Here is a 27,899-nt window from a genome sequence, read left to right as displayed (position 1 = left end):
TGGTAAGATTACAAAATACATATGGAATATTACTCCATACTGTGTTGTGGAGACCTCTTCCCCACTTGGCTTTTAAATCCCACTTCAAGTTCCCTATTTCCCCCAGTTTTGGGCTTGGGGTTTTTTGCTGGGCTTTTTTGTGGTACTGGATAGAGGCAATAATTATGGATTTTCCCTGCTTCAGTTTCAAAATTCTTCCTTGAAGAGTGGAATACTTTTTAGGTTCATCTGAACTCTACTAGGCAGAAGCTACTACCAGCTACTATAAATTCTATGCTTGATTTGGACAACTACCTAAAAACTATCATGGAAGTAATTGCACAAATAGGTTTTGTGAACAAAAATGGTAAAGAGTCATTGCTTACCACACATTTTAATCTTTTTAAAAGCATTACTTTTCCCAGAAAATATTTGCTGTTGAAATGTTACCAAAAAAGCAAGTGCAATTTATCCCATTCTACTTACTGCCTGTTCTGTAAACTTGTTTACTTGTTTTTGAAGTTTTTGACATTCTTTGAATTTTTCCTTGTAATGGTCAGCAGCCATTTGTAGACGAAGCTTCAGATCTTCAACTTCTCTGCGCAGTTCCTGCTCCACTGCATTTGAAGCTTCCTTAAAAAAAAAAAATAGAAACTGTTCTTCTTTTGTTCAAATATCACTATTTCCCAAAACGTCTTTTTTCAATTAAAAAAGCATAATGCTCCATGTTCTCTGAAGCTCCTAGTTCCTTTGTGAGCAAGAAAGGAATAGCACAAGCAGCAGAGCACAGAGAGAAGTAGAATATATGCTGAACTTCATTCCAAGCAGGACACACTGAGGGACATAAACAGGCACTGGTGTAACACCAGAGGCAGGTAAAGGAGTTTCTTATTTTATGGGCTCAATAATGTGTATCTAAAGTTCGAATGTATAGGAAAGTCTGCACTTCTTCCAGGGCATGTTCCAGCTATCCTACAGACAAGTATAGCCACATAGCAAAAGTGCACAACTATTCCCTCACACTCACTAGATTTCACCCAGGAGTGGCTCCACTGAGCCACAACACTGATACACAAGCTACACAAACCACATCAGGCAACTAGACACAGGCCATGCTCAGATGCTTTCTGGTAACTTGAGGCATTCGCATGACTTCCTACTTCTTTCAAGACACATTTCAAAACACAGTGTATACAAATGAAACTCATAGGAAAAAAACTCATGCAATTCTTTGACATTTTAAATATAATAGATCTTCCGAATGTTGTAATATTCCATTACTATTTTGTGTTCAATATATTTTCATTCAACAGTTACACCATTACAGTAATCCTAGTAGCAAATAAATGCAATACAGTTGCAGTCACTGAAGATCCTTGATAAAGCTCACTTTAATCAAAATGATGAAACATATATTAGCTCACTATACTAGTCACTATCCAAGACTAAGGTCAAGACAGTTGCCATTACATTAATATTTTTATACTTAAAAGTACTTAAAGAAAATTAACTTTGATCACAAATATTGGAAGGACTTAAAAGAATTCAGAGAGAACCTATCAATGAGAAAAGAACATTATAAAATAATCTAAGTTTCTACCAATACATTTTCTTATTCGAATGATTTCTTTATGCTATTCTGCCTCACTTAACAGAATTAAGATGGAGAAGATTCAAAATAACATAAATACTGCATTATTCTGTGAAAATAATGTGGGGAGAAGTAGATGTGAGTAACATCAGAAACCTCTTTTCTGAACAAACTTCCAGATCAGCTAACATGCACTTGATTTAAGGTAGTATACTGAATGCTGAAAGAGAATTTGATAATTATTTCCAGTAATCATCCAGGAATTTTATTCCCCATCTTCAGTAAAGCTTCAGTAAAGATTTTATAAATACAGATGAACTTCAATATTAAATATTGAAAATTTACCTGTTCATTTTTCAAAGCTGTGATTTTTATGAGTTCACCTAAAGCTTCAGCAAGTTGCTTTTTGAATTTTTCATTTTCCAGACGTGCACTGTGAAGATCTGCCATTGTCTTATCCCGCACATTTACTGCGTCACTCAGCTCTTTTGACATTAGAACAGCTTCTTGTTTGCTAGCCTGAATCTGATCTTCCGCTTTCCGAAGCTGCTCTTTCAAAATACTTGCCTCGTCCTAGGAAAGAGAAGAGATGGAAGAGAATTCATGATTTTTTAACTCAAAGCTCAAATAAAGGTTGGTACAGGGATAAGAAACGTTTGAAAGAAAAAAAGTTTTCCTGGTGGCTTTAACAAAACTACTAAATCAAGAAGTCAGTACACAAGTACTATTTTCCCTACTTATCTTCTCTGGCAGCAATGATGCGCAAATTTATTTCACTATGAAATAAAGGCAAACATTATTTCCTAGTGAAATAGTTTCACTACAAAATAGAAGTTTCAGTTTTGGATTTTTGCTGGAATTTCAGCTTCAGTTTTAAATGTATGAACAAAAAAAGTCTGTTTTCCACATTTCTCTTCTTATCACTGTAGAACTCCAGCATCAAAAGCAAAGTTCTTCTCACAGAAACACACTGAAGGTAAAAACAGAGCAAAAGGTTTTACAGTGCCTACAACTGGTTGATGTAAAACACTGTAAAGCAGCTTTGGGAGGTTTTCTCACAGCTCTATTTCTCAAGAACTTGCACAAGAAGCTTTTCAGAGGGAAGAGAGAACAAATAATAATGAAGAACAAGATACAGCACATAGCACTAAGCACACAGGACAACCCAAAAGCCAACTGACCAAGCTGAACTACCAGCCTCTCTCTCCTCAGAGAAGGCCAGGATTACAAAAAATAATTTTTATTTATTTATTTATTTTTAAAAATAAGCTACTATATAAAGTAGTCACTGCCTCTGGACTCCCTGATGGCATAACAATCTCTTATTCTTGAGTCCAGATGTAAATTCAGCTATCTCTAGTGCATTATTTGCTAATGTTTTTAATATCACTTAAGTCCAGAGGAATACTAATATATATTGTAACCATTTATGAAGATGGATAGGCAAGTAAATGCTCTAAAGTCCTGTCTCCTAGCTATTTTTACAGCACATGATACATTGGTGACATATTTCAATAAATGCCTGCAGTTTCACAGTGTGAGATAAAACTATTAATGATCCCATCAGAAACATCAAAAGCAATTTAAGCTTAATAAATGACATAAACGTTTGGTTAGTTCAGTACTGATTCATATCCACTCTCTTCAAAATAAAACAAAGTAGTAATTTAACACATTCAGAAACAAAACAGCAGAAAAGAGACTAAATACGTAGTTACATCTAAAGATGTAACTTAAAGCAAGACAGTATGCCCTTTTTTCAACTCTATGTGCATTGTCAATTGCACTGCTTTTCCACTTAGGTATTATATTCATAATTCATATTACTTTAAAACAATTTCTAGCCTTTTGAGATCCAAGTTGCTTTTCAGTGAGAAGACTGGCAAGATAAACAAGAAAGATGCCTGCATAATCTGACTTATCCATACTGGCCTCAAAGACTATGTCTAAACTGACTCTAATTTGGATCAAGAGCACATTTGAGAAGCAAAACCCCCAGTCAATTTCATTACTGCCTATCACACTGTAGATCAGAGAACAATCTCAAGGCACAGAAACTGCATTCCTTTTGGATGAAATGGAACAGGATGATGTACATAAAGAAAAACACCTAATGGTTATTCTATTGTGGGTTTACCCAGGCTCGATGCCAGGTGCCCACCAAAGCCACTCCACCATTCCATTCCTCAGCTGGACAAGGGGGATAATATAACAAAAGGCTTGTGGGTTGTGATGAGGATAGGAAGAGATCACTTAGCAATTACTGTTGGGGCAAAAACAGACTCAGCTTGGGGGGAAAATTAATCCAATTTATTACCAGTCAAATCAGAATAGGATAATGAGAAATAAAACTACGTCTTAACTCATCCAGACCCCAACCCCTCTTTTAAGGTTCAACTTCACTCCCAAATTCTCTATCTCCTCTCCTCCAGTAGCATAGCAGGATGGGGAATGGAGGCTGCAGTCAGGTCATCACACATTGTCTTTTCTGCTCCTTCCTCCTCAGGGAGAGGACTCCTCACTCTCTCCCTCTGCTCCAGTGTAGGGTCCCTCTCATGGAGACACTCCTCTACAAACGTCTCCAACATGTATCCATCCCACAGGCTGTTGTTCTGCATGAACTGTTCCAGCGTAGGATCCCATTCATGGGGTGCAGTCCTTCAGGAACAGACAGCTCCAGCATAGGTCCCCTGTGGGATCACAGGTCCTGCCAGCAAACCTGCTCCAGTGCAGGCTTCCCACAGAGTCATAGCTTCTTTCAGGCACATCCACCTTCTCAAGCATGAGGTCCCCCACAGGCTGCAGGAGGCTTCACCACAGGCTGCACAGGAATCCTTGCTCCAGCACCTGGCACCTTTTGCTCTTCTTCACTGACCCTGATGCCTGCAGAGTTTTTTCTCTCATGTTCTCACTCTTCTCTTCAGCTGCAATTCCTCTCACACAGTCTCCCCCTCTCCCATACCCCTCTTTAATCTGTTATCCCAGAGGTGCTACCATTATCCCCCATAGACTCAGCCTTGGCCAGGGTCTATCTTGGAGCCTGCTGGCATTGGCTCTGTCAGACATCAGCTGGTATTGGCTCTCGGGGGAAGCTTCTGGCAGCTTCTCACAGAAGCCACTCCACTACCATAACCTATACAAACCCAATACAGGTATCCATAGCACCCAGCTAGGACTAAGTCTGAAATAACCCCACGTGGACCAAAGAGAGCATAAATATGAGTTCTTCAGCAATTTCACTCTCCTGTTACACCACACTGCCTGCTAACCACAGTGCTGCCACAGGGCACAGTAAGGCACCACTTCCTTGGAAACCCTACTGTCACTGCAGAGTTCTCAAGTCAGCATTGTACTTGATAGTACATTCACCTAACAAGTCCTTCAGTAATTATTCCATGTCTCCACTTTTCTTCTCCATCACTCTCTATAGTCTCAACATAGCTACATTACAAACCTTTTCCTCAACTTCGTCTCCTTTTTCATGAAGCTAAAAGCAATGCAGGAGCACACTACTTTTACTGTACTCCAAGATTACTTTTTCATACATAGTTAAATCTCAGTTTATCATGTGAGACCTTGACAAGCTCAAAAGTTGCAAAACTAGAACAGATCTCAGTCTTTTCACCATTTTCTAAATCTAGAGAGAACATCATAATCCTCATGTCTCTTAGCCTATACCCTGATAATTTCTTCAATTTCTTCCTTTCTCTTGTCAAGCACATACAACATTAGATATGTTTATTCACATCAGGCCAATTATATCAGTACTGCTTACCTTGTTTGATGAGGAGTGCAAAAAAGCTTTCTTCGCATTTTCTTTTTCAGCTATTAATAGCTGTAATCTGCCAACCTCCTCTTTATAATACGATATCATGTTTTCTTTGTTTGCATCCAAATTCTTAAACGTCTGGATTTCTTTTACTAGTTTGGTGTTTTCTATTTCTGTATTCTTCAAGTGTATCTGCAATGACGCTAAAACATGTCAAACTTCTTCCACATTAGGAGAACTACTGTTCATCTGTCTTATTTATGTGCTCACTAAATTCTAATTTATCATAACTTGAGGCAGATTAGAACTTGTAAAGACAGAAATTAAATATTTGACATTATCACTGCCCTCCAGCCCAAACTTTCTGGCTGGAATTCTTTCAATGTGGTCACCTAACAATAGCTCCACTCTACCACTGGAAGTTAAAGCCCTAATTTCTCTCCACATCAAATTAAGTTATTCAGGACTCACTCCTCTCTTCACAAATGCGGACAACTAAGGACAAGCAAAAAAGAAATGACTTGAAGAAAACTAAAGAGAAATTAAACTTCTAGTAGTAACTGCCCACAGTCATCTAAGCAAACAGGTCTACATCAGGAATATGCATTTTCAATGACAGCAAATTACTTTCAACAACTCTGCCTACAATAACGCAAAATAGCTCCTGCACTCAACTGTTTTCCACTCAGACCAGAATATATGTGTTATTTACAAAGGTATTCCATGCTTGTAAAAGATGCTTTGAGATTTTATAATCTAGGAAGAGAAATAACCTTTTAAATACACTTGACCTGTTTCACACAACCTAAGGATTTCATTATTTTAGCATATAAAGTTTTTTCTGCTTTGGAGGGAGGGAGGGTGGCACTGTATTTTATTCTATATATGGGTGTCTCTCAATACCAGCAAAAGAAATCAGCCATGCTAGTAAAAAACAATGCAATAGAGAAACTACTAAAGCTTCTCAGTGTTATACACAAAGCTCAAGAAGAGGGATTTAGAAAACAAAGTACGGAGAGAGAATTTAAATGACTAAGAAGTATTTTAGTTATGAAAAAGTGTGTTAAGGATGATCAGTTACTGGGTGATGCACTGTATAACTGAAAAGTTTTCTCACAAGAATCTATTATTTTTTGTTACTGTGTCTGAGCTTTAACAAACTAGTGATTCGTTCTTCTTAAGAGACCTTTTTATACCATGGTTGAATTCAGATGCTGTTTTCCTCATTCATTTTTATATGAGAACATCTATAACTATCTTAAAGATATGTTCACAGAAGTTACCCATTTCCATTTTTCCGTAACAAATTCAAATTTATTAGACTTCTCCATAAAACATTATTACCTTTATTTCAAACTGCTTCATTCCAGTGTATACAGGTACAAGTAATAAAGTTACCTTATAAAGTTCTTTTTCATCCTTTTCTGTCTTTAACACACATTCAAGTTGCTCCTTCTCCAGCATCACTTTCTTCAGTTTGTCCTTCAGACTAAAACATTGAAAAATTAATGGTACAGAACTATTAATACAGAAAATCTATACATATGATAAAAAACTTTAGTCTAAAAAAACATCTTTGGGGAAAAAATAAAATAAGGAAGGTAAATAACAAAAGAATAAGTACCTGTCTAACTCAGTTTCTTTTGCAATGGCTTTCTGAGTAACAGTCATGATATCTTCCTCAAGCTGGAGAACTTTTGAAGCAGCTTCATCATGCTTCTTCTTCAAATCATTATTTTCCTTTTTAAAAGCTTCTGATGTTTGAATATTATCCTTTTAAAAAATTTGCAAATAGATGTCATTTAAGAATGTGATGCTTCAGAAGTAGGACGTACTATTTGAATTATTGCCAAAATTTGGCCATCAGATTTCTTCTCTTCCTTAAAATGTATAACAAACCCATTTCAAGTATATGTAAAGAAATATATATTGAATATTGCTATGCACAGTTCAAATATTAATAAGAGGTCAATAAGGAGTTAGTTTGGGTGCAAGCATTCAGTTACTCAGAGCCTACCAAAGACTTCAGAGTACAGGATAAACACATTATTTCCTATCTTCTGCCTATTTCTTTTTCACAAACAAACCACTGACTGTCTAGCTTAGAAAACAAAGAACTTTTATTTCTCTTTATACCTGCTTTTACTTAAAAAGAAGAGCTTGCATGTTTCCAGACAGTTACACTACAGAAGCAAGCCACAGTAAAGACAACTGCGGGCAAAAGGAGAAACAAAACAAAATAAAATGCTGATTTAGAGCTGGTTACTACATGACAATCTCCTAGCTAGAACATACGGAAGGTCTCACATAGCTCAAGGAGCCTCATGCAACCATTGTGGGATTTGTATTGGATATTGAAAGCTGAGAGAGAGGATGATGATAATACCCAAAACAGATTCCTTTGTCAGAAAACTGACAAATGCAAGATGGGAAATCACTTTAAGTATTGCATTATCTAATTACAGTAATGTCCATACTGCTCTAAGACAGTGGACAGCTAAATGCCATCTCCACCACAGCAAAACAGCCATTTAAAAAAGTCACACTATCTTAAATAAGCCTGAAAACGTTTTTATCAACATAACTACTTTCTTGGAAAAAAAAAAAAAAAAAGTAACACTAAAGCAGATCACATATACTGAGATAATATGCCACCTTTTTCTGATATTTAAAAAAAAAATCTCAACTTATTATCAACCTTGACAGTGATATGAATCAAAATGTAAAACAAGGTCAAGACAGACTGACCAACATACCTAACTACAGTATGACTTAGGAGTGCTTGTGTAGATACTAAGGTACAAGTTGTCTTTCTGCTCTAGATTTGGAAGATTAAAGCACTACTTCGTCAATTCATTTTTAAACAAAGCTCAATGCCCTGAAATAACAAGACTGTACTTTTACATCAAGAGAAACACATCAGCCAGACTTTACAAAGAACCCCTACTGGCCAAATTCCAACCTAACAAACAATGTTTTAAGTACAATAAAATATAATGAGGACTGGGTTTAGTCATTAATTGTCAAGATACACTGTTCACAAGTATAATTAAGCCCCACTTTTACAAGCAACTAAACAGAAGTTTGAGCATTATGATTTTTTTGGGGAGTAGGGGGAGTTTGAGGGGTAGGCAGTATTGAATTGAGGAGTGGCAAATATATCTGATGACTCACTCACTTGCGACACACTAAACCGGCATGTAGATTTTAATTTTTGCTATATATGCTATATAAAACAACTAATATATTACAACCATTTAAACTCTAAATGGCTTTCTTATGTCTTAAGATAAAAAAGAATTTCAAAGGATCTTGAATGTGCCATCTTTTTTCAAAAGACAGCATTGGAGAAGATAACTCACAACTTTCGTAAGGTCTTTATTTCTGAAGAGCTATCAGTTTCTTGCAACAAAATACATGTACTTGGTGTAATGAGGGCAGGATATTTTAATTAAAGTCAGTATTCCAAATAAAACTTGCTGTATAACCAGCAGCAACAACACACTATAACTGCTTGTCCTCCCCTAGTGCAGTGGAGACTAATTACTTGCCCCTGTTTTGAAAGCCTAGTATAGTAAAAAGTCTATTTCAATGCATATCTGTGTTTTCTCTAAACACCACTTTGGTATAACTGTAACTGTTGTAACCCAAGTGCCTTCAAAAGAATTTAATCTGATACATTATATATACAAACTGTACAAACAGTTCAAACAGGCTGCCAAAGGTAACATATATTAAAAGGAATTAATAGCCTGAAAAAATTCTCTCCACAAACAGCATTACAACTGATGCTGCTTTGCTAGTTATTCTAAAGGGACACAGTACTAAAATGTAAAAGTTCCATACTTAACAGATTCTCACCTAATAAAGTTGTTTAGATACAACTAAAGCCCACAGTTGTTTTTTTTTTTAAAAAAAAAAAGGATTAATTTTTAGAGACAACTTGTTATTTTACAGAATTCTTTGTAATTCAATTTAGATGGAGCAATCCCTAGTTCCATACACTGGTTACAGTGGTTTCAGAGCCTGTAAAATTTAAAATGAGTGCTCTTAGACTATTTTACAGGTAAAGTCAACTGTGTTTAGAAGGAGTCTAAAGGGGACGAATATAATAAACATATCGAAAAAATGTACAACAAAAAAAGATAATTATTTTCTGTAATCATTGTTTTAATTAATCTTATCCCATACAACTACCAATACTATATAATTTTCTTCCACCTTCTTAACAGAGGAATAAAAAAAGCACAGCAAGAACATGAATCATTTTAATGAACTGGTTTAAAAACACCCAACAATTTTAAGGCTATTTTAATCCAGTTACAAATGCGGCTTCCCCATCTTCTTCCCTAGAGCTGCAACAGCCATAAGGATGGAAGTGGGAAGTAAACTGCATCACAAGAGTCAAGAGTAAGCAACCAGAAATTACTTCAATCAGCTTTACTGCTGCAAAAGAAGTAGTCATCAAAGCAAAAATTTGTGTAACTACTAGGAGTCTCATTAGTAAAATGAAACAACAAAAATTCAAAGAGTTGTTAAGTTAATTTCCCTAGAATCAAAATTCCATTTTGAAAATCTTGATGTACCTTCAGACAGGGAACAAGAAAAAATATAGGGATTCCAAAATCTTTACTACTATTCTAAAATGGCAGAAGATTTAAGACTGATTATTTTAAAAATAATTTTATTGTAATTCCATGCAACCCTGTCCTCATAAAGCTATTACAAGCTCTATCTAAAGGCTATGCAAAAATCATGCCTGGGGTCATCCTTGAAACACATTTAAAATCCATTTAATAAATAAATTCCCGCTGCAAAATGACTAATAATCTTTCATTTGAGAATGGAATAACCATAATGTTTCTAAAGTCTCATTTTCGTAATAGAAAATCATGGCAAAAATCCACACATTCAACAATGAAGAACAGCACACTTTTCCTACTTATTTCTTACTTCTAATGGATTTTTGTAACAGCAGTAAAACATTGCTGAGCATAGTCTGGTTAACGGAATAGTAAAGACATCCCTCCGATGATCAGCACATACAACACATTTTTCAAACATACTGAAGGTAGAGAGGAGATCCAGAAGACAGAAAAAAAATTTGAAAAATACAATCTAAGACTATTTCCAGATGTGACATTTTAGAGTATGGCTGTGGTCAGCATGGTTTTTTATGCTTCATCTTCCCTTTCCATAACATGTAGAACTCCCTACCGACCTTTTCAAAGTCATCCCACACCTAAAGCATTCACTTTTTTACTTTTTAGAGAATGCATACACTGTAATGAAGAAGGGTGAAAAGTTAAAAATTAGCTATGCAGCTCACACTGAAGAGGTCAAATCACTCAATACAAGACAATCTATTTAAAAAACAAAACAAAACAAAACAAAACAAAAAAAAAAAAGGCAAAAAGCAAATGAACAAATTAAAAAAAAAAAAAAATAAAACACCACCTTTCAGCTGGATTGATTTATCTGGATGTAATTTAACGTCAGAGGAACTAATATACTTGATATCCTACAGAGAATTTAGGGGGTTTAGATCAATTATCTGCAGGAGCCTTTTCTTTATCTCACTGGCATCACAGCAGCTCCAACAGAAACACTTGGCTGACATCATACTCTGTTTAAAGGACCTCTGAACACAACATAGCACCATTGCAGCCAGTGCAAAATCTGAGTCTGCCCATAACACGCAACATGAAAGTTCTGAAAGGAAACCACAAGCTTTCTTTCTAAAAAGAATTTTAGCATTAATTAAAGCAGCAAATCAAGTCCAAATAACTTCAATGACATTAAGCTTTTATCCTCGTGACTATGACTTAAAACACTGCAGTCAATTTTGAAAATCTAAGACGCCACAGTGACAGTACTTTAACTAACATCGTAAAAGTGATCAAAACTACGGTCTAAGTCTGTAAGAGTTCATCTCAGTTACATCAGTCACTCAGTTACTGTCATGAAGATTACAAACATGCAAGTTTTGCAGGAGGCAGCTGAAGGATTTACACCCACTATGATTTTGCAGCATGTATTTACATGTCAGAATGTAAATACATCTTAAAACATGCTATAATTTCACTATAAGCTATTGATTTTGCAAAGTCATTTTCTTGAATACATAATTTGAATTATAGAATATCTCAAGTTACTATTTAATTTTCCAGTGAAATAATTCTCAACTGCCCAGTTCAAGAAATAGTCATACACAGAACAGTCAAAAAAAACATGAAACAGGGTTTTCTCTTCATATGATGTTTATAGTACCCAAGGGAGCTGTAATTGCTGGTACTAACCTGAGCAAATTCAGAGTGTTTAATTTGTGTCTAAAATTAAATGAAACTGGGGGGGCAGATTTTTGCTTGTTGTTTGTGTTTGTGCCTTTTGGATGGTTCGCTGTTACTTAATTTTTGGGAGGGTTTTTTCCTAAAACAATGCATTTTCCTGACCATCAGATTTTCACACATGCAGCACACATGAACAGTATGAACAGAGCCTGGTCTAAAGACACACTGAAAAAACAACTGATTTACTTACGTCTATGCACACAGGCTGAACTGGGTTGCTCACACTGCTGACATACCGCACTGCACAACTATGTTTTTCACTATCTAAGCAGAGAAATTCTCCTTATAAAATGGCATCAAAGGCCAGCTTAAATGAATCCCTGATATTTGAATAAAGTTCTCCAACAAATAAAGCTACTATGCAGGTAGAACCTGTCAGTAGAATGTGAATTTACATGGATGCCTTATTAAAATTCCCCATCAGATAGACTAGTAAGCCCACTTTTAAAAAGTCAAATGGTAAACTAAATTTACAAAAAGCATGGAAGAACAAGTCAGTAAATTCACTTTTGCCTCAATTTATGCATCATAACAGAAACACTATTCAAATGTTCACAAGATCAAAGGATGAACCGGCAGTCTTCAACTCCATTGAAGAAACTACTGCCAGAGGAATAAGACTTGTCACCACTGTCACATTAAAGAAATCAGTTCAGAAGTGCCCTCTTCCCACTAGAGGGAGACCAATGACTGCAAAAGCATCTTTTGCAAGCTCTGCTCTCTACAAAAGCACAAAACCAACTGTTCACAAAATTGAATGGTTGCAGAGTATCAAAGAAATGACCAATGAAAGACACAGTGACTACTACATGCTTCTCTTCTTCAGCACAGTAAAACTGATTCTTAAAACAGTAGGCAACTGCACTGCTGCCGCAGACCTTACACACAGTTTAAGCATACACAAAACTGGGAACACAAAGACCAAAAAGCAAGCACTCTTATTATGTACAAAGCTATATACAGTTTATATCCATAATGTCTAAGACAGATAAAACATACTAAGATTTTGTTCCATTTTTTTTAAAGTTTGTTTCCTTTGATTTTTAAAAAAGCGAAATATATTCAGCTAAAAGCAGCATAATAATGTTATTCAACACACTGATTATGTACCAGTTTAAAAAAGTAAACCATAGGAAAAGTTGAAATATTAAAAGCAACCTGAACCATTTCTGGCAACCATGCATAATGTGCCATCTTCTTAAGCAAAACAATCACAATGCGTAGCTACATCATTATTTTAACAGTGTTATATTGCTAGAGTTGCAAGGTGTATATATAGCCTGATCCAAAATAGCAGTATGCTACCAGAGGATATCACCCTAGTAAAAACAGATTAACTCTGAAACACTAACAGAAGGTTGTAAGAAAAAGATGTGACATTTCTGAAACATTTCCAATAATTTCGCATTTACTCTGAATTCTCACACAGAGTAGTAACAGATTAAGTTAAATCTTCACACTCAGTAAGAACTATTTTAATGTCATCTGGGGAAAAAACGAAAAAAGTAGGAATGGTTTAACTGACATGAAAACTGCTGCAAAGGAATACTATGTTTTCCTCTAACTGAAAATACAGCAAGCCATTTTCAAAAGGCTAAAAGAGAGGGGCAGGAAATTTTCATGCTGGGGGCAGGAAAAGGAAAGGCCACTCACACCCTCTCTAAAACTGCTTTTGTCAGTACAACTACATACTGCATTAAGCAGGCCTTGGATAAGAGGAAAAAGATCAACCTAAAAGAAATAAGGACTCAATTTGTCCTTCATCTTACAATATCTCAAGCTTGGGCAGGGTGGGGTTATTAACACAATTCAGTGGTAATAAACCATAAGTGCACACTAAAAAAGTGGGGCTGGAGAGCATGTTCCCTGTGAGGGCAAGCAATGACTAATGCTGAGCTGTATGTCTTGCAAATTTTTTTCTTCTGTGATGGTGGCAATTACAACAAGAAAAAATATTGTCTGCAGAATCATTTGTGTGTTGAATACAAATCTTTTTCTATTAATGTGATAAAGCACTAAAAAAATTAACTGAATCTAAAAAACCAAAAGCCTTTAGGGACAAATAGTGACTTAGAGTGCAATAACGTGTTACAAGAAGGTATGTTTCAAGATCTCTAATAGCACATTATGACTTTATGGCTTGAATGCATTTATTCCTCCTGCCTTTAGTAGGAAATGACATGGCTACCTTGTAAGAAGACAAACACAAAACTGTTTATCTCCTGAACAGTAAGGGCACCTTAGCAAACTGAAGTCTGTAGTCTGCTGCAGCGATTAATTTCAAGTGCCACAAACACAGGAACCCTCCTATTAGTGCAACTCATAAAATGGGAATCTTTTCAATATGCATAGAGCCCAACTGTCAAGCTTCATGGAGCACTGATTGTATTACACCTGAATAGACTGTTTAGTATGCCATGTTCTTAAAAGATTGATTGCTCTACTTTTAGCTTATCTCTTCCTAGTATTTTCCCCAGCCACTTACAAAATACTCCAACTCGGCAAAAAGCAGATGGAGAAGACACCAGTTCCACTGCCCAAAACTCTGCAAGAGTAACTAGGTGTGAGGAGAAGTCATTTCATCAGGAGTAGGAGGGAAGCACTAACTGGAATTAACTGTGGCATTGTCATATCTACAACTATCCTGTCTATTTTAAGAAAGCAATGCTTCTACAGAAGCATTTCTCAATGATCCAAACTACTTCTGAGCTATTTCTGAAAGTAAAGTACTGACAAAAATCAACACCAAAAAGAAGAAAGTAGTCTAAAGGCATATGAATAAATATGAGTAAGAAGGGGATTTTAAGAGAACTGTTTTTTAAGGAAACATTTTCATATTAGGAACTTAAGGCTTTCCCATCTTCTATCTGTTACACTGCACCACAGTAAAGTAACTTATGTACTACAACCTCTAACCACATCATCCACAGTCTGTTCAATTCAATTACAAAAATACAACATAGCTTAACAATGGATTTGACCAAGAGACAAAACACGTGAACTAAGATATCCATATTATGTTCTCTGAAGAAACTAAGTAAGATATTTAGAAATTAGGCAGATTGACAAGTATTATGTATCCAGGGGTTCATAACTCCAGGGCTCCCTTATCACAATACAAATGTAATACGTAAATATTACTATTTCAGTAATAGTAATATTAAGTTGCCAATATATTGGCAGCATAAAGAGCTCTGAACCCAATTAGGATCAAATACAGACACATGTGTCTGTACAGACACATCCACTTCTTTGGCACATGCAATTACTGCTTTTTAAACACAGTGCTTAGTACTACTGAGTGCTTAGTACTACTGGGGTTTTTGAGAGCTTTTTGCACAAGCAGAAATATATTGAGCACTTCCTGATAGAAGTACTTGGAAAAACAAACAAAAAAAAAAATATGCTCTTAAGAGACTGTGTACAGATTCAATTTAACTTAGAAATTTATTTCTGTTAGAAATAAAGCTACCAATTATAGCTGCCTCAAAATATAAAGGCAATGACATCTCATATATAGAAAAAATATATTTTCTTATATGGGCTATTTTGTTATATTGTTGTTCATTGGCTTAATGTGGAAATATACTGGAAGATGTTTTAAGTGGAATTCCAAATACTCAAACCTTTACCTAAGTTAAAGATTTTTTAAAATACCATTTTTTTTTTAATTAATCCCTTTCACTTTTTACCTATTTATGCATTAAAAGTTTGTAGAGCTTAACTAAAAATTCACATGCATATGAATAAAGAGAACTAGAAATAAAAGAAGAAAATAAGAAGTCCCCATAATACATGGTTAAAATAACCACTCAAAAGGTAAAAATCCCATAAACCAAGCCAAAACAACCTGGCTCACCCTAAGCACCTGTGAAGATTCTATTTTCACGAAGAATAAAAATACATTCTGATTACTTATCACTTCAAAGATTATACCCTGTAGTCTTACATAAAAACATCGAAGTTAATGCCTTCCTTAAGTTTATTGCCAATAACAACTATTCACATCACACAAAGTGCAATAGATTATCTGGGGGCTGTGTTCAGGATCTACTTTACAAGATCTGTGTTAGTGGTCAGCTAGGGAAGGGGTGTTTTGTGGGGCTGTTTTGTTTGGATTTTTGGGTTTGGTTGATGCTTTATTTTTTAAACAAGCTGCAAGAAAAATAAAACCCAGGTACTGAAATCCAGTTGAGTGCTGTGTCACTGCTGCTCAGGAATCTTTAAATCAATGCATTAATGTACTGTATGTATTCCCAGCAAACATAAATGATATAATCCTGTGATCCACTGCTTTATTTCACTTACTGGAGTGGCGAGGAAAGGAGAGCAAGTCATCTTCAAGAATGGAGAGTCACATATAAAGCACTGTTCATTAATATTTCTGATGATTAAAAAGCTAGCTTACTGCACCTGATTTGGTAAATGTAGTACATGCTTGCTTAATTTTCAGGAATAACACCTGATTTATATTCTGCTTATAGACATTAAAAAATTAACACTTTTTCAACTCAGCATATAAGTTTCTTTTTTAAAAAAAAATAAAAACAGAGAACAGGACATAGAAGATGTAAAATAGACAGCATCAAAGTCTCAGAGACAAAAAAAATAGCCTAAGTTAGAAAACTTCCATTGTATTTTAACCAACTGAAGAGTTTAATCACCTTCAGATCAGACATCTATTTGTATCTAAATACAAGTGAAAAGTTTGTCACACTGCATTCTCTCTTCATGAAAATACAAGGCCAAAGCAGAACCAAAAATACCAGAGAAAAAAAGAGACAGAAAAAAAACCCACAAATCCAAACATTCCTGAAATTAAATTCTATTTGCTAATTTCTGGTATCTTAGAGGTAAAACTATTTGGATTACAGAAGTTCACTGTAAAATGCAAGAAAGTATTGAGACACTGTAGTTAGACACAGTCTAACTACATCCTTGCTCAACAGCAGTCCAAATCCCATTTCACGAATTGTTCTAAAATGGAATGGGAAAGCTAACATGGGTTGGAACTGACAGTTTGCTTTCAAATATTTTTTTAAATAAGAGCCTCAAGTGACAATGAAAAGCATCTATGTAGCTCATTCAGATTTATCCACCAAACTTATGATCTGCAAATCCGTGAAATGTGAATTTCTATTCTCTCATTGATTTAAGTTAGCTCTCCCATGCATGTTAAATTTATTCTTTAATAGAAAAAACCTTTCTAAACATCTTATCCTTTCTCTTTTCCTCAGCCAACACTCTAGTCCATTTCATTCACCGTTCAAAAGTATACTAAAAAGCACTAATGTTTTCAAGTTCTCTCAACAAATTCCTATTAAAGGTGTATGACACAGGACTGTTGACATGTACATACTAGTACCTAGAAATAGTCTATTAACTGCTGTCCACAGCTAAATTATATAGGTTTCATTACTTCAAATTTGTCCATGTCACCACCTCCCTCCCATATGTTTTTAATCTTCTCCTAAAAGTTGGGTTTTTAAAAAAGCAGCAGCTTAAAAACAGATTAGGTCCAACTTTTTGGTATCCTTTTTATGGTATTAGATTTCCTCCCTACCACATACACAATTCCAAATTAAGCTGGCTTTGGTGTAGGCTACATTTACATTTTCACCATTAATTAGCACTTTAAACAGATTTTTAGTTTATGCTTCTTCTCCCTTTGAATTGTGAAACCTTTTAAGAGAAGTCAGTTACTAGTTACTTTTCACTCTTTACATACCTTGGCAGAAGCATTCTCTTTTGATCTTTGCTTTTCATACCAAAACTTTTACCATTTGCAATAGCCTGTGTTCTATGCGGTTATTCCCTAAGGAGAGCTTTTTTTTGAAAAGCTTGCCTTAGTTTTAAATTATTGTAAGCAAACTTTAAATTATCAACTACTTTCCACTATGAATTCCACAGTTAAATATCAAACATCTGGTAACAGTTGTCATCGATTATCTTACCAAGCCTGGTACCAAAAGGCTTAAATATTTTAGCCATTTTACGACATAAAAGGAATAGTGGCAGGAGGTTAATAGGAACTGACCTATGCTAGTGTAAATGTCTATCTAACTGCTGTGGGGTTTTGATAGCTGATTTTCACACAGTCTGACTGGTTCTTGAAAAAGAAGTAATACAGACATTATGAGTCAGCTTTAATCAGTTAAACAACTAACCTTTTGCTCTGTTTGCAGTTGTTCACATCTCTGCTTTTCATGGTTAAGTTCTTTTTCCAGTTGTTCAACTTGATCTCTGAGTTGTGTTGTTTCCTTTTCCAGAACAGAAGTTACCTTTAATAGCTCTTCTTTTTCTTTTATAATTTTTTCAATTTTAAACTGTAAAAAAAAAAAAATGAAAAAAAGAAAATAATGGGATTTAGTAATTTTTCTCCCCTTCATTCTAATCTAAGAACTGGAAAACTAATTACTCCAGCATTTGAGCAGAAGCACAAATTGTGTGTTCCCTGGTTAGGTCACTACAGTTTTCCCCTTATTTTCAAATTTCTGAAGTTTAATTGCTTTTACTGCATAGTACCAGACTACCATTAGACACCTACTTGCAGTGTCCTGATTTATCCTCAAGTTTTGCTTCCTTAAATGAACTGCCTCTACTGTTCCCAAGTGACAGAACTATGGAAGAGCTAATTCTGATGATAGCAGCTTGGTGAAAAAATGACAGCTGACTGTAGAGACACACATTCTCTCTAAAGCAGTATTTGAGGAATTTCTTGAGAAAAATGAATACGCACATACACCCCACACCCCACCACCACCTGAAAAGTAAGACCTGGAACATGAACTGTGCCCTTTCAATACTTAAACAGAGCACATTAAAAAGATGGGCAGACTATTTAGTAGGGCCTGTAGTAACAGAACAAGGGGTGAAGGTTTTAAACTAAAAAGATGATAGATTCAGATTAGATATAAGGAAGAAACTTTTATGATGAGGGTGGTGAAACACTAGAAAGGGTTGCCCAGAGAGATCATAGATGCAACATTCTTGGAAAAGTTGAAGGTCAGGCTGGATGGGGCTGTGAGCAACCTGATCTAGTTGAAGATGTTCCTATTCACTCTGCAGGGGGTTGGAGTATATGACATTATATGGTTCCTTCCAACCCAAAACATTCTACAGTTCTATAAACAAAGATCATAAAAAATACTTGAAAACTTCTTTGACTTTAGTGCTACAAGTACATATCTAAAAAGCAAAAATATCCCGGACGTATCTCTGTACTAACTCTTATCCCTAAATTTTGAAAACCATGAATCAAACACACGCACCTACGTGCCTAGATGCAACTGACAACTGGATAAAATGTCTGATGGCAAGGTAAGGGAACTGCACTCAGCAATCTTCCAAGAAGAAACGTGAAGAAAAGTTAGTTTGGGTTTCTTTTTTTTTTTTTTTTTTTTTTTTTTTTTTTTTTTTTTTTTTTTTGAGGTGGGTGGTTTAACCACATCCCTCTAGCCAAGAACACAACATATAGAAAACTGCTTAAAATAAAACAAGAGCTACTCTAATATACTTAGGCAGCTGCAATTATTCAGCTCAGTCTCCAGGGCTCTTAACTTGGGCAAAAATAGAAGAATACTGGTTCCATAACTTCTTTCATACAAGAAGCACCATTTCACACAAAGAATATCTAACCCCCCTCCAGTTGGTGACTACAGATGTGAGAGACAGGCAATATTCACTCTTGTGTTTCCCAATCCATACTTAGTGCTGTACATTTTTAAATCTTGATTTGTTTAACCTGCAAATGTTCTAACCTCAACCAAATACTACAGAATGAACCAGAAACAGATACATTACACAGACACATGCAGGTCTTTTCCTACTAGTTTTTCCTTCAGTATCTGTGATTGTCTGTATATAGTATAAAAAAACAAAAAACAACATTTTAAGAATTTTTGTATCAAACCTCAAGAAGTCCAGCTTTTGTGGTCACCACTAACATATCAGAGTTTCCTTCATCTTCCATAGTGAGCAATTCTTCAACAGGAGAAGAGGTACGAAACTGGAAAGGTGTGCTTGCTCCACGGATTTCTCCTTTGTAAGTCACGTAACAGAACTGATAAAATTCTCCATCATCATTTGGTAGGTAATATCCTATCAAAATAAATTCATATTTGAGAAAATATTCCACACAAGCTTACAAGTCTCCATCTGCAGACAGATTACCACATCATGTTTGACTTACAGATTTCATGCTCATTGCCTCAGTAAGACATAAATACAGCACCAAAGCAGCAGAAAGAAAAAGTCATCCTATTTAGTAACCTTCATCCCCCAGCAATTTCTACTAGCATTTAAGACAAAGATTAAACAGTGCTAGACAATAGCTGCTATATGTACACATCACCTCACATACATTAAGAGCTGCTGTTTATACATTTATGAAACAGGATCATCAGCAATCAGATGCCATGAAGTTGCATCATGACCACATTATTGTGTGACTACTGTACAGAACAGAGAGTAAGTAATTTTTTGGCCTTGGAATACCTACACAACCAAATACAACAGAAAAAGACAAAATAATATGCAATGACAAGACATCTGCAACTTCATTAGGTACCATTTGTACATAGGGTTTTGTTGTTGTTGTTGTTTTGAGGGGAGGGGTTTGTGGGACAAACATCTTTTTTTTTTTTTGTTTTTCAATGCCAAAGCACAGAAATGCTCTAGATGGATGACAGCAACTGAAAGGGAAGAGCCTGCAGTTTAACAAAGAGCTTATTTTTTAAAATTGAAATAAATTTTTCTAGACTTTACAAGGTAAGAATAAATCCTCTTTCTTAAAGCTGTGTAATGGTACATGGTGCAAGCAAATTATTTGAGAATTTCTGTGTAACTATCCAACTGAACTATTACCCAATAAAGCTCCAACCTCTTGCATGACCCGGATTCACACAGTAAGATTTATGAATATAAAACAATTATTTCGAGAACTACTGACATTTTTGCCTTACCCAATTTATTGGAAAGAAAACCAGCCAGTTTTATTCAGAATACTTCTTTTCAGATACTGTAGCCAGCCTGAGGGTGATACTAACATAATAAACCCTTACTCAGCCTTCAGTCCAGCAGGTGATGTCACTCATTTCAGTTCTTATTTCACCACATTTCAATCTTCTCCCTTTCTAACCTTACCATTAACTTTTCACCAGCTTTTATTCCAGATTGCTGCAAGTCTCATCTCAGTACTCTTAGCTACCTTTCTTAGAAATAATAAAACATGGCATTTGCTGCACCGACAGCACTTGTATCAAGAACTTTATGTTTCCGTTAGTCTTATACTTTATTAACAGTCACTCAGGGAATAGTATCTGAATCGAAAAGCATCGGGATTCATCTTTTTGAGCCTGGCTACACCTTCCTATATAGATAGTATTGTAGTTCAGTTTACCTGATTCAGTGCTTAAGTAAGATGAAACTATGCAGAAATAAATGTAGAACAATCTACATTGCTGCTTCAGCGTGTTTTAATACTGGTTCAGACAATCTGATTTTAAAATTAATGAAAGTCTTTTTTCTTGTGTCTAACATGTACTGAAGAAACAGATTTCTGATTATTTTCTTCCAGCACACCTACTTGACCATAAAAAATCCCAACCACATTTAACATGCTGCACAACATTTACTATTTAGCTCAGATAATTAAGCTCCTGTAAGCTCTACTGATCTCATCTCAGCAGCATTAAAATATCTTGCCAAACACAACCAGGAGACTGCTTGAATGGAGATTCAATCTGGCAGCTCTATAAAAGTGGAGGTCTGTCAGGATGGAATGTAACAGATGGGACAGAGATACTTGGTCTCTCCATGTGTGGTAAAATTTCTGCATACAAAGGACTGATAATGGCATGAAGAGTTATACTCTTCCAGATCACTTTTCATTTCAGTCCAATCCAATTTCATTCATTCAGTGAACTTTGTTAACTGTAAAAGAAACTAAATATTTCCTTCCAGTTTCTACAGAACACACACACTTTTCAATCAACTTCAAGGTTATAAAATGGTTATCAGGTTATCAGACCACGTGGACATGGTCACCATTGAAAGCACCAGAATAAAAAAGACCTTGCAAGAGAAAGAATTGAACTCGAAGTTATCACTATTTGCAGCTTTAATAAGACAAGCTAATACAGTCATCATTGCAGGACTGCAATTATTTAATTTTTAAATACATTTTAAACAATAAACACACACATGAAAAAGAGTAAGGCCAAGTCTGGGAAGTAAAAACAAAAGGTAAGATTGCACATAAAATTCTGTTTGTAAGCAGAAAAGCATTAATTCAGTGGAGGTGCTCCTTTCATGCTCTGTTTCAAATGTGTGTAAATGTTTTGACATTTGTTGTGTCCTGTGGCAACAAGCTCTGCATGTTGACTGTTATAAAAGTGTCATCTCTACCTCCATTTTGAACTAGTCACTTGATAGCTTACATCAATGGATCCTATTTATTTGGATATACAGAATGGTTAATCCACCTATGCCATGGGTAGCTGATTTTAGAGACATGATCACATTATTTCCCTTTCCCAGCCTGAAAAACCTGGCAGAAGGAAATCTGGAAGGTCATTTTGGCAGATTTCCCACTCAACAGGCTGCTGTCAGCACCAGAGATTACCGTGGCTGTGTCTAAACAACTGTATGGAATTCTCATCCTTCCAAACCAGGATACCTGTTCAAGAGCTACATTTCTCCATCGTGGTAAAAATGCTATTCCTACTGTCAGACACAAACCTCCCACATCATTGTCCCTTTTTCTATTTAACAAGTGTAGCTCTCATCTTTGTAACTCCACACCTTTACATAGAAGCAATTTATAATTTTGATCTCCTTTGTTGCACTTTACTAGACCTGTTTTGAGACTGCAAAGGGGAGGGAGAGGATATGACCTGCATGTAGTGTTGAAAATTATAGTTATAGATACTTGTACAGTTATAGACTTGTACAGTGGTGTAACATTTTCTGTTTTGTTCCTTATTCTTTCCTTAAAAAACTTCAGACACTTCCATCAATTCCTTGCAACAAAAGGTCCCATGCAACTCTATGACTGCTCTGAACCTTCATAAAACCATCATCTGCACTATTTCTTTGACAAGAATCACTTCACATTGATAATGTTTAAAGTCCAGAGACTAACGACTATGTAAAGACAAATTGCACTAAGAGAGGTCAAGATTAAAAAATCCTGCTGATGATTAAACAAAGTAACTTATTTTATTTTAGTAGTTTTCAACACAGCTCCTCTATCAGTCATGAATATCTGCCATTACCAAGTCACATACTTTTCCTTACAATTTTCCTTGACATCTAAAATAAGACTAAACTTCCCACAGTGAAATGTTGAAAATTCTCCTCCAATTAAACTTTTTTTAAATTCCAGAACTGTTATACAATGCTCAGCACGAAAATTAACAGAAAAGTATTTTAAAAGCTGAGTAGGCTGGAAAATACAGATAGATACTGCCTTATACTCACCTTGAAAAGTTAGCACACAGTTAACAGTTGATCCTTCCACATAATTTTCTGGCATAGGTGACCAAAGAAATGTGTAATAATCTCTTGCAGTACTCCAACCAACCTAAAATTAAATAACCACAACAAAAAAGAATTTTTAAAAAAATCAGAAAGAGAAAACATTAAACAGAAGAATTTGATATACACGGTTAAGATATCATTGTCTGGCCTTTACAACATACTGTAATATGCATATTTCTGTTCCAAAATGCAATCAAAAGATACTTAAAAATGTTTACAAATCAGGAATATTTTAACAAGCATATCAAAGATTTAGCATTAATTTTATTAAGCTTGTTACCTAAGGCAGTAAATGGGTCTAAGGCAATAAAAGGGTCTATATAAAGTAAAACACCAGACAGTTTTCACTGTATGTTAAACTATTTGGTACACTAATTTTTTTTCCTAAAAATAAACACATTTCTATATTGAAAATACAAAAAGATTAATTCTTGATTTTATAGTGAAATTTTCTTAGTTAAGAAAGTATGTTCTGCCAATGTTGACTCTTGTGTCCACAGTCCAACTGGTTCATCAGAAAACAAAAAAAAAAAGGGGTGGAGGGGGGAAGCTTTCTATGCTACTGAAAAGATCACAACTGACACTTGAATTTTTTTGGCAACTTCTGCAATGCATTTCACTGGAATGCTAGTTCTGTCATACATACATGCTATGTCTGCAAAGAAAAAAACAGATCTCCATGAAAACAGAACTTAGCTAACTCAATGTAGTCGTCCTGCTAACTTCAATAAACCTCTGCTTTCAGAGATTTCCTAGGAGTGTGATTCTCTACAGTGGTGAGCCACTGACACAGGTTGCTCAGAGAAGCTGTGGATGCTCCATCTCTGGAAGTGTTCAAGGTCAGGCTGGACGGAGCTCTGAGGAACCAGGTCTAATGAGAGGGATCTCTGCTCTTGGCAGGAGGGTTGAAACTACATTTTCTTTAACATTCCTTCCAACCCAGGCCATTCTACGAGCCTATGATTCTACCCTCTGAACACATATATCCCAGCAGGCTTAAAATACATGCAACTAAACCAGAAAGCCAAAGCAACTACTGTAAAGCACTGGATATTAATAATAGCATAGTGGTAGAGAAGAAATACATTTGATTTATTCCATTGATAAAAAAAAAAAAATCAAAACCTTGTCAAATGCTAGATGTCGTACAGTTTATCAATAACTGGGTATACTGTCATGGAAGAAATAAGATATGGAAAAGGAATAAATTGTTTCCCAATTTTTATCAGGTAAAACAGTGTTTCAAGAAAAAGAAGAAAAAAACAAATACGCACACACAAAAATCACACAACAACCAAGAAGAGATTAAGTTACCAATCGTGATTTTCATTGCTTCAACAGGCAACACTCCCAAACTCCAAGTTTAGAAGTCTTCCTTTATAAAGAACACACTACAGTAGTGTATTTTAAAAGCTTTAGTAGCTGAGGTTTTAAAGGAATTTTCAATAAAAAGAAAAAAGAAAAAAAAGGAGAACATGTTTATATAGGCAAAGGCAAAGAGAACATCAGAGGTGAAAGTAATTCAATAGCAAAGCAGCAATTATATATATATAGAGGCACACATTTAATGTGTGCAAATAAATGCATAGCATTAATAAAAAAATCTGAATAGATTTTTCCACAGATATCCATTCACTTTATATTAAGAAGTATGGAAAAAGTAATGTTGAAGATGATGGAGCCTTTTTTTATATTCTCAAAAAACACAGATTGATAACAGTGAAACCAGATGAAATTCCCATTTTCAGTCACTTCTGCAAGGCAACACTCATCAAAGAAACGCAGTGCAGATATTCAACACATCCACTAGAATGGAATCACCTACTACATCTTAGGCCTATTCTTAGCAAAGAAGATTTCTACAAAATCTCCTACCCCGCAGCTTTTAAAGACGTTGAAATGAGACAACTGGGGTTGTCATTCCCACACTTAAATATCTCAGAAATACCAAGGAAAACTCTTCCAGTAACTTAAAGGTGGTAAAAGCAATTTTTTCTCGGTAAAAGTTCACAGGAAAAACATTTCGCAAATTTTCACATTAGTCATTGTCTTCAAATCCAACTCAGATGTTACTACCCCTTTTTTTTTCTGACTTTTTTACTTCCAAAAAGAGAAGCATATACCATTATTTGGTGTCCTAAACAAAAGTACACAGCTTTCTAAATGTAGTTCTTTGTGAGTGAAAAGTCAACAAAGACTTTTTTTGTTTCAGAAAAGAAACTAAATTATCATATCCAGAACAAATATTGTATAGAACTGAAGTAATCTTTTCATCTTCCTTTGGTTTTCATTTCTGTTAAAAACCAAAATATGCACACACTGCTACTGATGCTATCTTCCTTACTAAAATAACATCATTCCTTCTGATTATTAACACTGAAAAACGTAGAGAAGAAACAACATCCAGTGAATATAAACACGAAAATGGTTCCTATAGGAGATCAAATCAATTTCTGATGCAGTTTATTTCTGAAATTCTATCTTTTTATATTTTCCCTATATATCACACATTGATTTGTAAATTTAATGATTTATCCTGGAACCAAAAGTTATTTTTATCAATACTCTATCTGTAACAGTAATCAACTAAAGGATTTTTTGAGGTAATTTTAAATTTTAGCCATACTGATACAAACAAAGAAAACAAATACACTTCCTGGTCTGTTTCTCAGCAAGTACCGTATTTTAATCTGTGGCCTGCTGGCACAGATTACACAGATGGCAAAAAGAACTGTGACATATCAAGAGTTAAAAGGCAATACCCTGGGAAGTTTACTCCTCAAATACTTTCTGTAACAATTCCCCACATTTCCATCATCTCTTTCCCCTGGCGAGGTTCTCTATCTTAGATTCTTATGATCATGACAATTCCATTCTTTCTTAATAGGCACATACAAATTATCAGCAGGTGTGCATTGCCCAACAGCCCTTGTCACTGCACAGGATTTCAGACACTGAGGGTTTTCCCTTCTACACATTGCACATGCCAAAATGTGACAATGTAGAGAAGGAAGTATGAACAAATGTCATCTTCCTCACAGCTTAATACATTTTAAAAGGGGAAGGTGAGTATTCTGCAGCAAAGCAAGTTAACTTAGTAACATTTTTCAACATTCTTCCTACATAACAATAAATATCATTAAATTCCACAGGGTTATTTCTTAGATGGCACAAACAAGGAGCAAAGCCACATAATTATATGCTGAGAATAGAATAAAAACAAATTTAAGTAATCCATGTTTTAGGTGTAGAATATAAATCCTTAAAATAAAAAGAAATCTGTTTTTTTATCAACAGGTTTTAATAAACTTTTACTTTAGTACTTTGTAAATTTTGTCAATATTCTCTTTAATAAGCCTAGTATGGAGTACAGAGTGGTTCCAAAATACCACATACATACTCATAAGCTTCTCTATGGCAACGGATCATACTATCACAGATCCAAGACTACAGCACACACTGGATGGCTCAGGATTGATTTAAATGTGATCTTTGACACAGATATTTCTTTCAGCTCAGAAAGAAAACTGATAGTTGTCTAAAGACAGTGTTAAAATTATATTAATAAAATTTAACACTGCATAAGGGAAAGTAAATAAAAATCGAGAAAATAAAACTAGTGGCAAAAGCTACAAAGGAAATCAACAAAAAGTGAAACATATGAAGAGAAGATGGGAATATTTATCAGCAGCCCTACAGTGAGTTTATATGATAAATAAAACCCTGTAGCTTTGGAAGCAAAACAAACAGCATTCTCACGAACATCAGGCATATTACCTTGGAAAAATAGTTTCATTTTTAATTACATGAATCAGAAAAGCTGGACTATGTCTTACTGCTGATCATACCAACAAAATTTACTAGAAATAATATAGACTATCTTCCAGGTTAGTCTCTGAAAGGGGAGAGGGGTCCAGATTCCCCACTAGAACCCATTCAATGTGAACACCTTACCTGTATGACACTGACAGGAGGAATATGGCTACTTAAAATGTAAGGCCTATAAAAACATGAGTCTGGCCATTTAAATTGCCAAAACAGTTGATACAACTAACACTGAGCGCCTCTTTTCATGAAAACATTATATAAACAAACAAATGCTTGTAAGAAAGATCTGAAAATTTCATTTCTGCATTTGAAATTCAAAACAATGAAAAAAAGCCATTGAGAGAAATTACGTCCACTATAAAAATACATTTTAAATAAGCCTTCAATAATACTGTATCATTTTTCATTTTCTTCATTTACTAAGCAAGTTCTAGAAGTTTATGAAAATTATGAAAACTTATGAAGCTGCAAGCATATTTATTTACATTAATAATTAGAACTTAACAGCTGTTAAAAGATGGTAACAAGGGGAAAGATGTGAAAACCGACACTTAATTCCTTTTGAAGACTCATGTGAAGTTAACAGTTCTGTTTTGGTACGAAGAACACATTCTTATGTACAAAACATGAAACCAAAGTTTAAAGTTAACTTCAGGTATTAGTTGAAAAAATCAACCAACACAAAAAAACCCAAAAACAAAACAAACAAACCAAAAAAACCCACAGCCAACAAAAAGTCAACTAAAAACAAGAAACCAAGTTCCAGTCAAAGTGCTAAAGTCGATGCACAGTAGTATTTTCTTACTATCAGAAATCTTAAATAAATGAGAAATTTCTATAG

General features: G+C 35.0%; 1 protein-coding gene across 3 annotated transcripts in view; it reads right to left on the bottom strand.

The window, feature by feature from the left end:
• TAX1BP1 (Tax1 binding protein 1) overlaps positions 1 to 27,899 on the bottom strand; it is a 55,184-nt gene that overhangs the window by 15,717 nt on the left and 11,568 nt on the right. For 2 of the 3 annotated variants that reach the window (XM_083855343.1, XM_083855345.1), the window contains exons 3-10: positions 23,171 to 23,273; positions 19,602 to 19,789; positions 17,857 to 18,015; positions 6,964 to 7,112; positions 6,738 to 6,828; positions 5,346 to 5,531; positions 1,916 to 2,143; positions 466 to 612 (exon numbers count right to left, since the gene is read on the bottom strand). In XM_083855343.1, coding sequence (XP_083711469.1) covers positions 466 to 612; positions 1,916 to 2,143; positions 5,346 to 5,531; positions 6,738 to 6,828; positions 6,964 to 7,112; positions 17,857 to 18,015; positions 19,602 to 19,789; positions 23,171 to 23,273 — 1,251 coding nt within the window. The remainder of the gene's footprint in view (positions 1 to 465; positions 613 to 1,915; positions 2,144 to 5,345; positions 5,532 to 6,737; positions 6,829 to 6,963; positions 7,113 to 17,856; positions 18,016 to 19,601; positions 19,790 to 23,170; positions 23,274 to 27,899) is intronic. The other variant, XM_083855344.1, reaches the window with a different exon arrangement.

The sequence above is a fragment of the Zosterops lateralis genome, assembly GCF_965231275.1.
Source record: "Zosterops lateralis genome assembly, chromosome: 1".
Classification (NCBI taxonomy): Eukaryota; Metazoa; Chordata; class Aves; order Passeriformes; family Zosteropidae; genus Zosterops; species Zosterops lateralis.
Note: the sequence above shows the minus strand (reverse complement) of the source record. Positions and strands in the feature narration are given on the sequence as shown.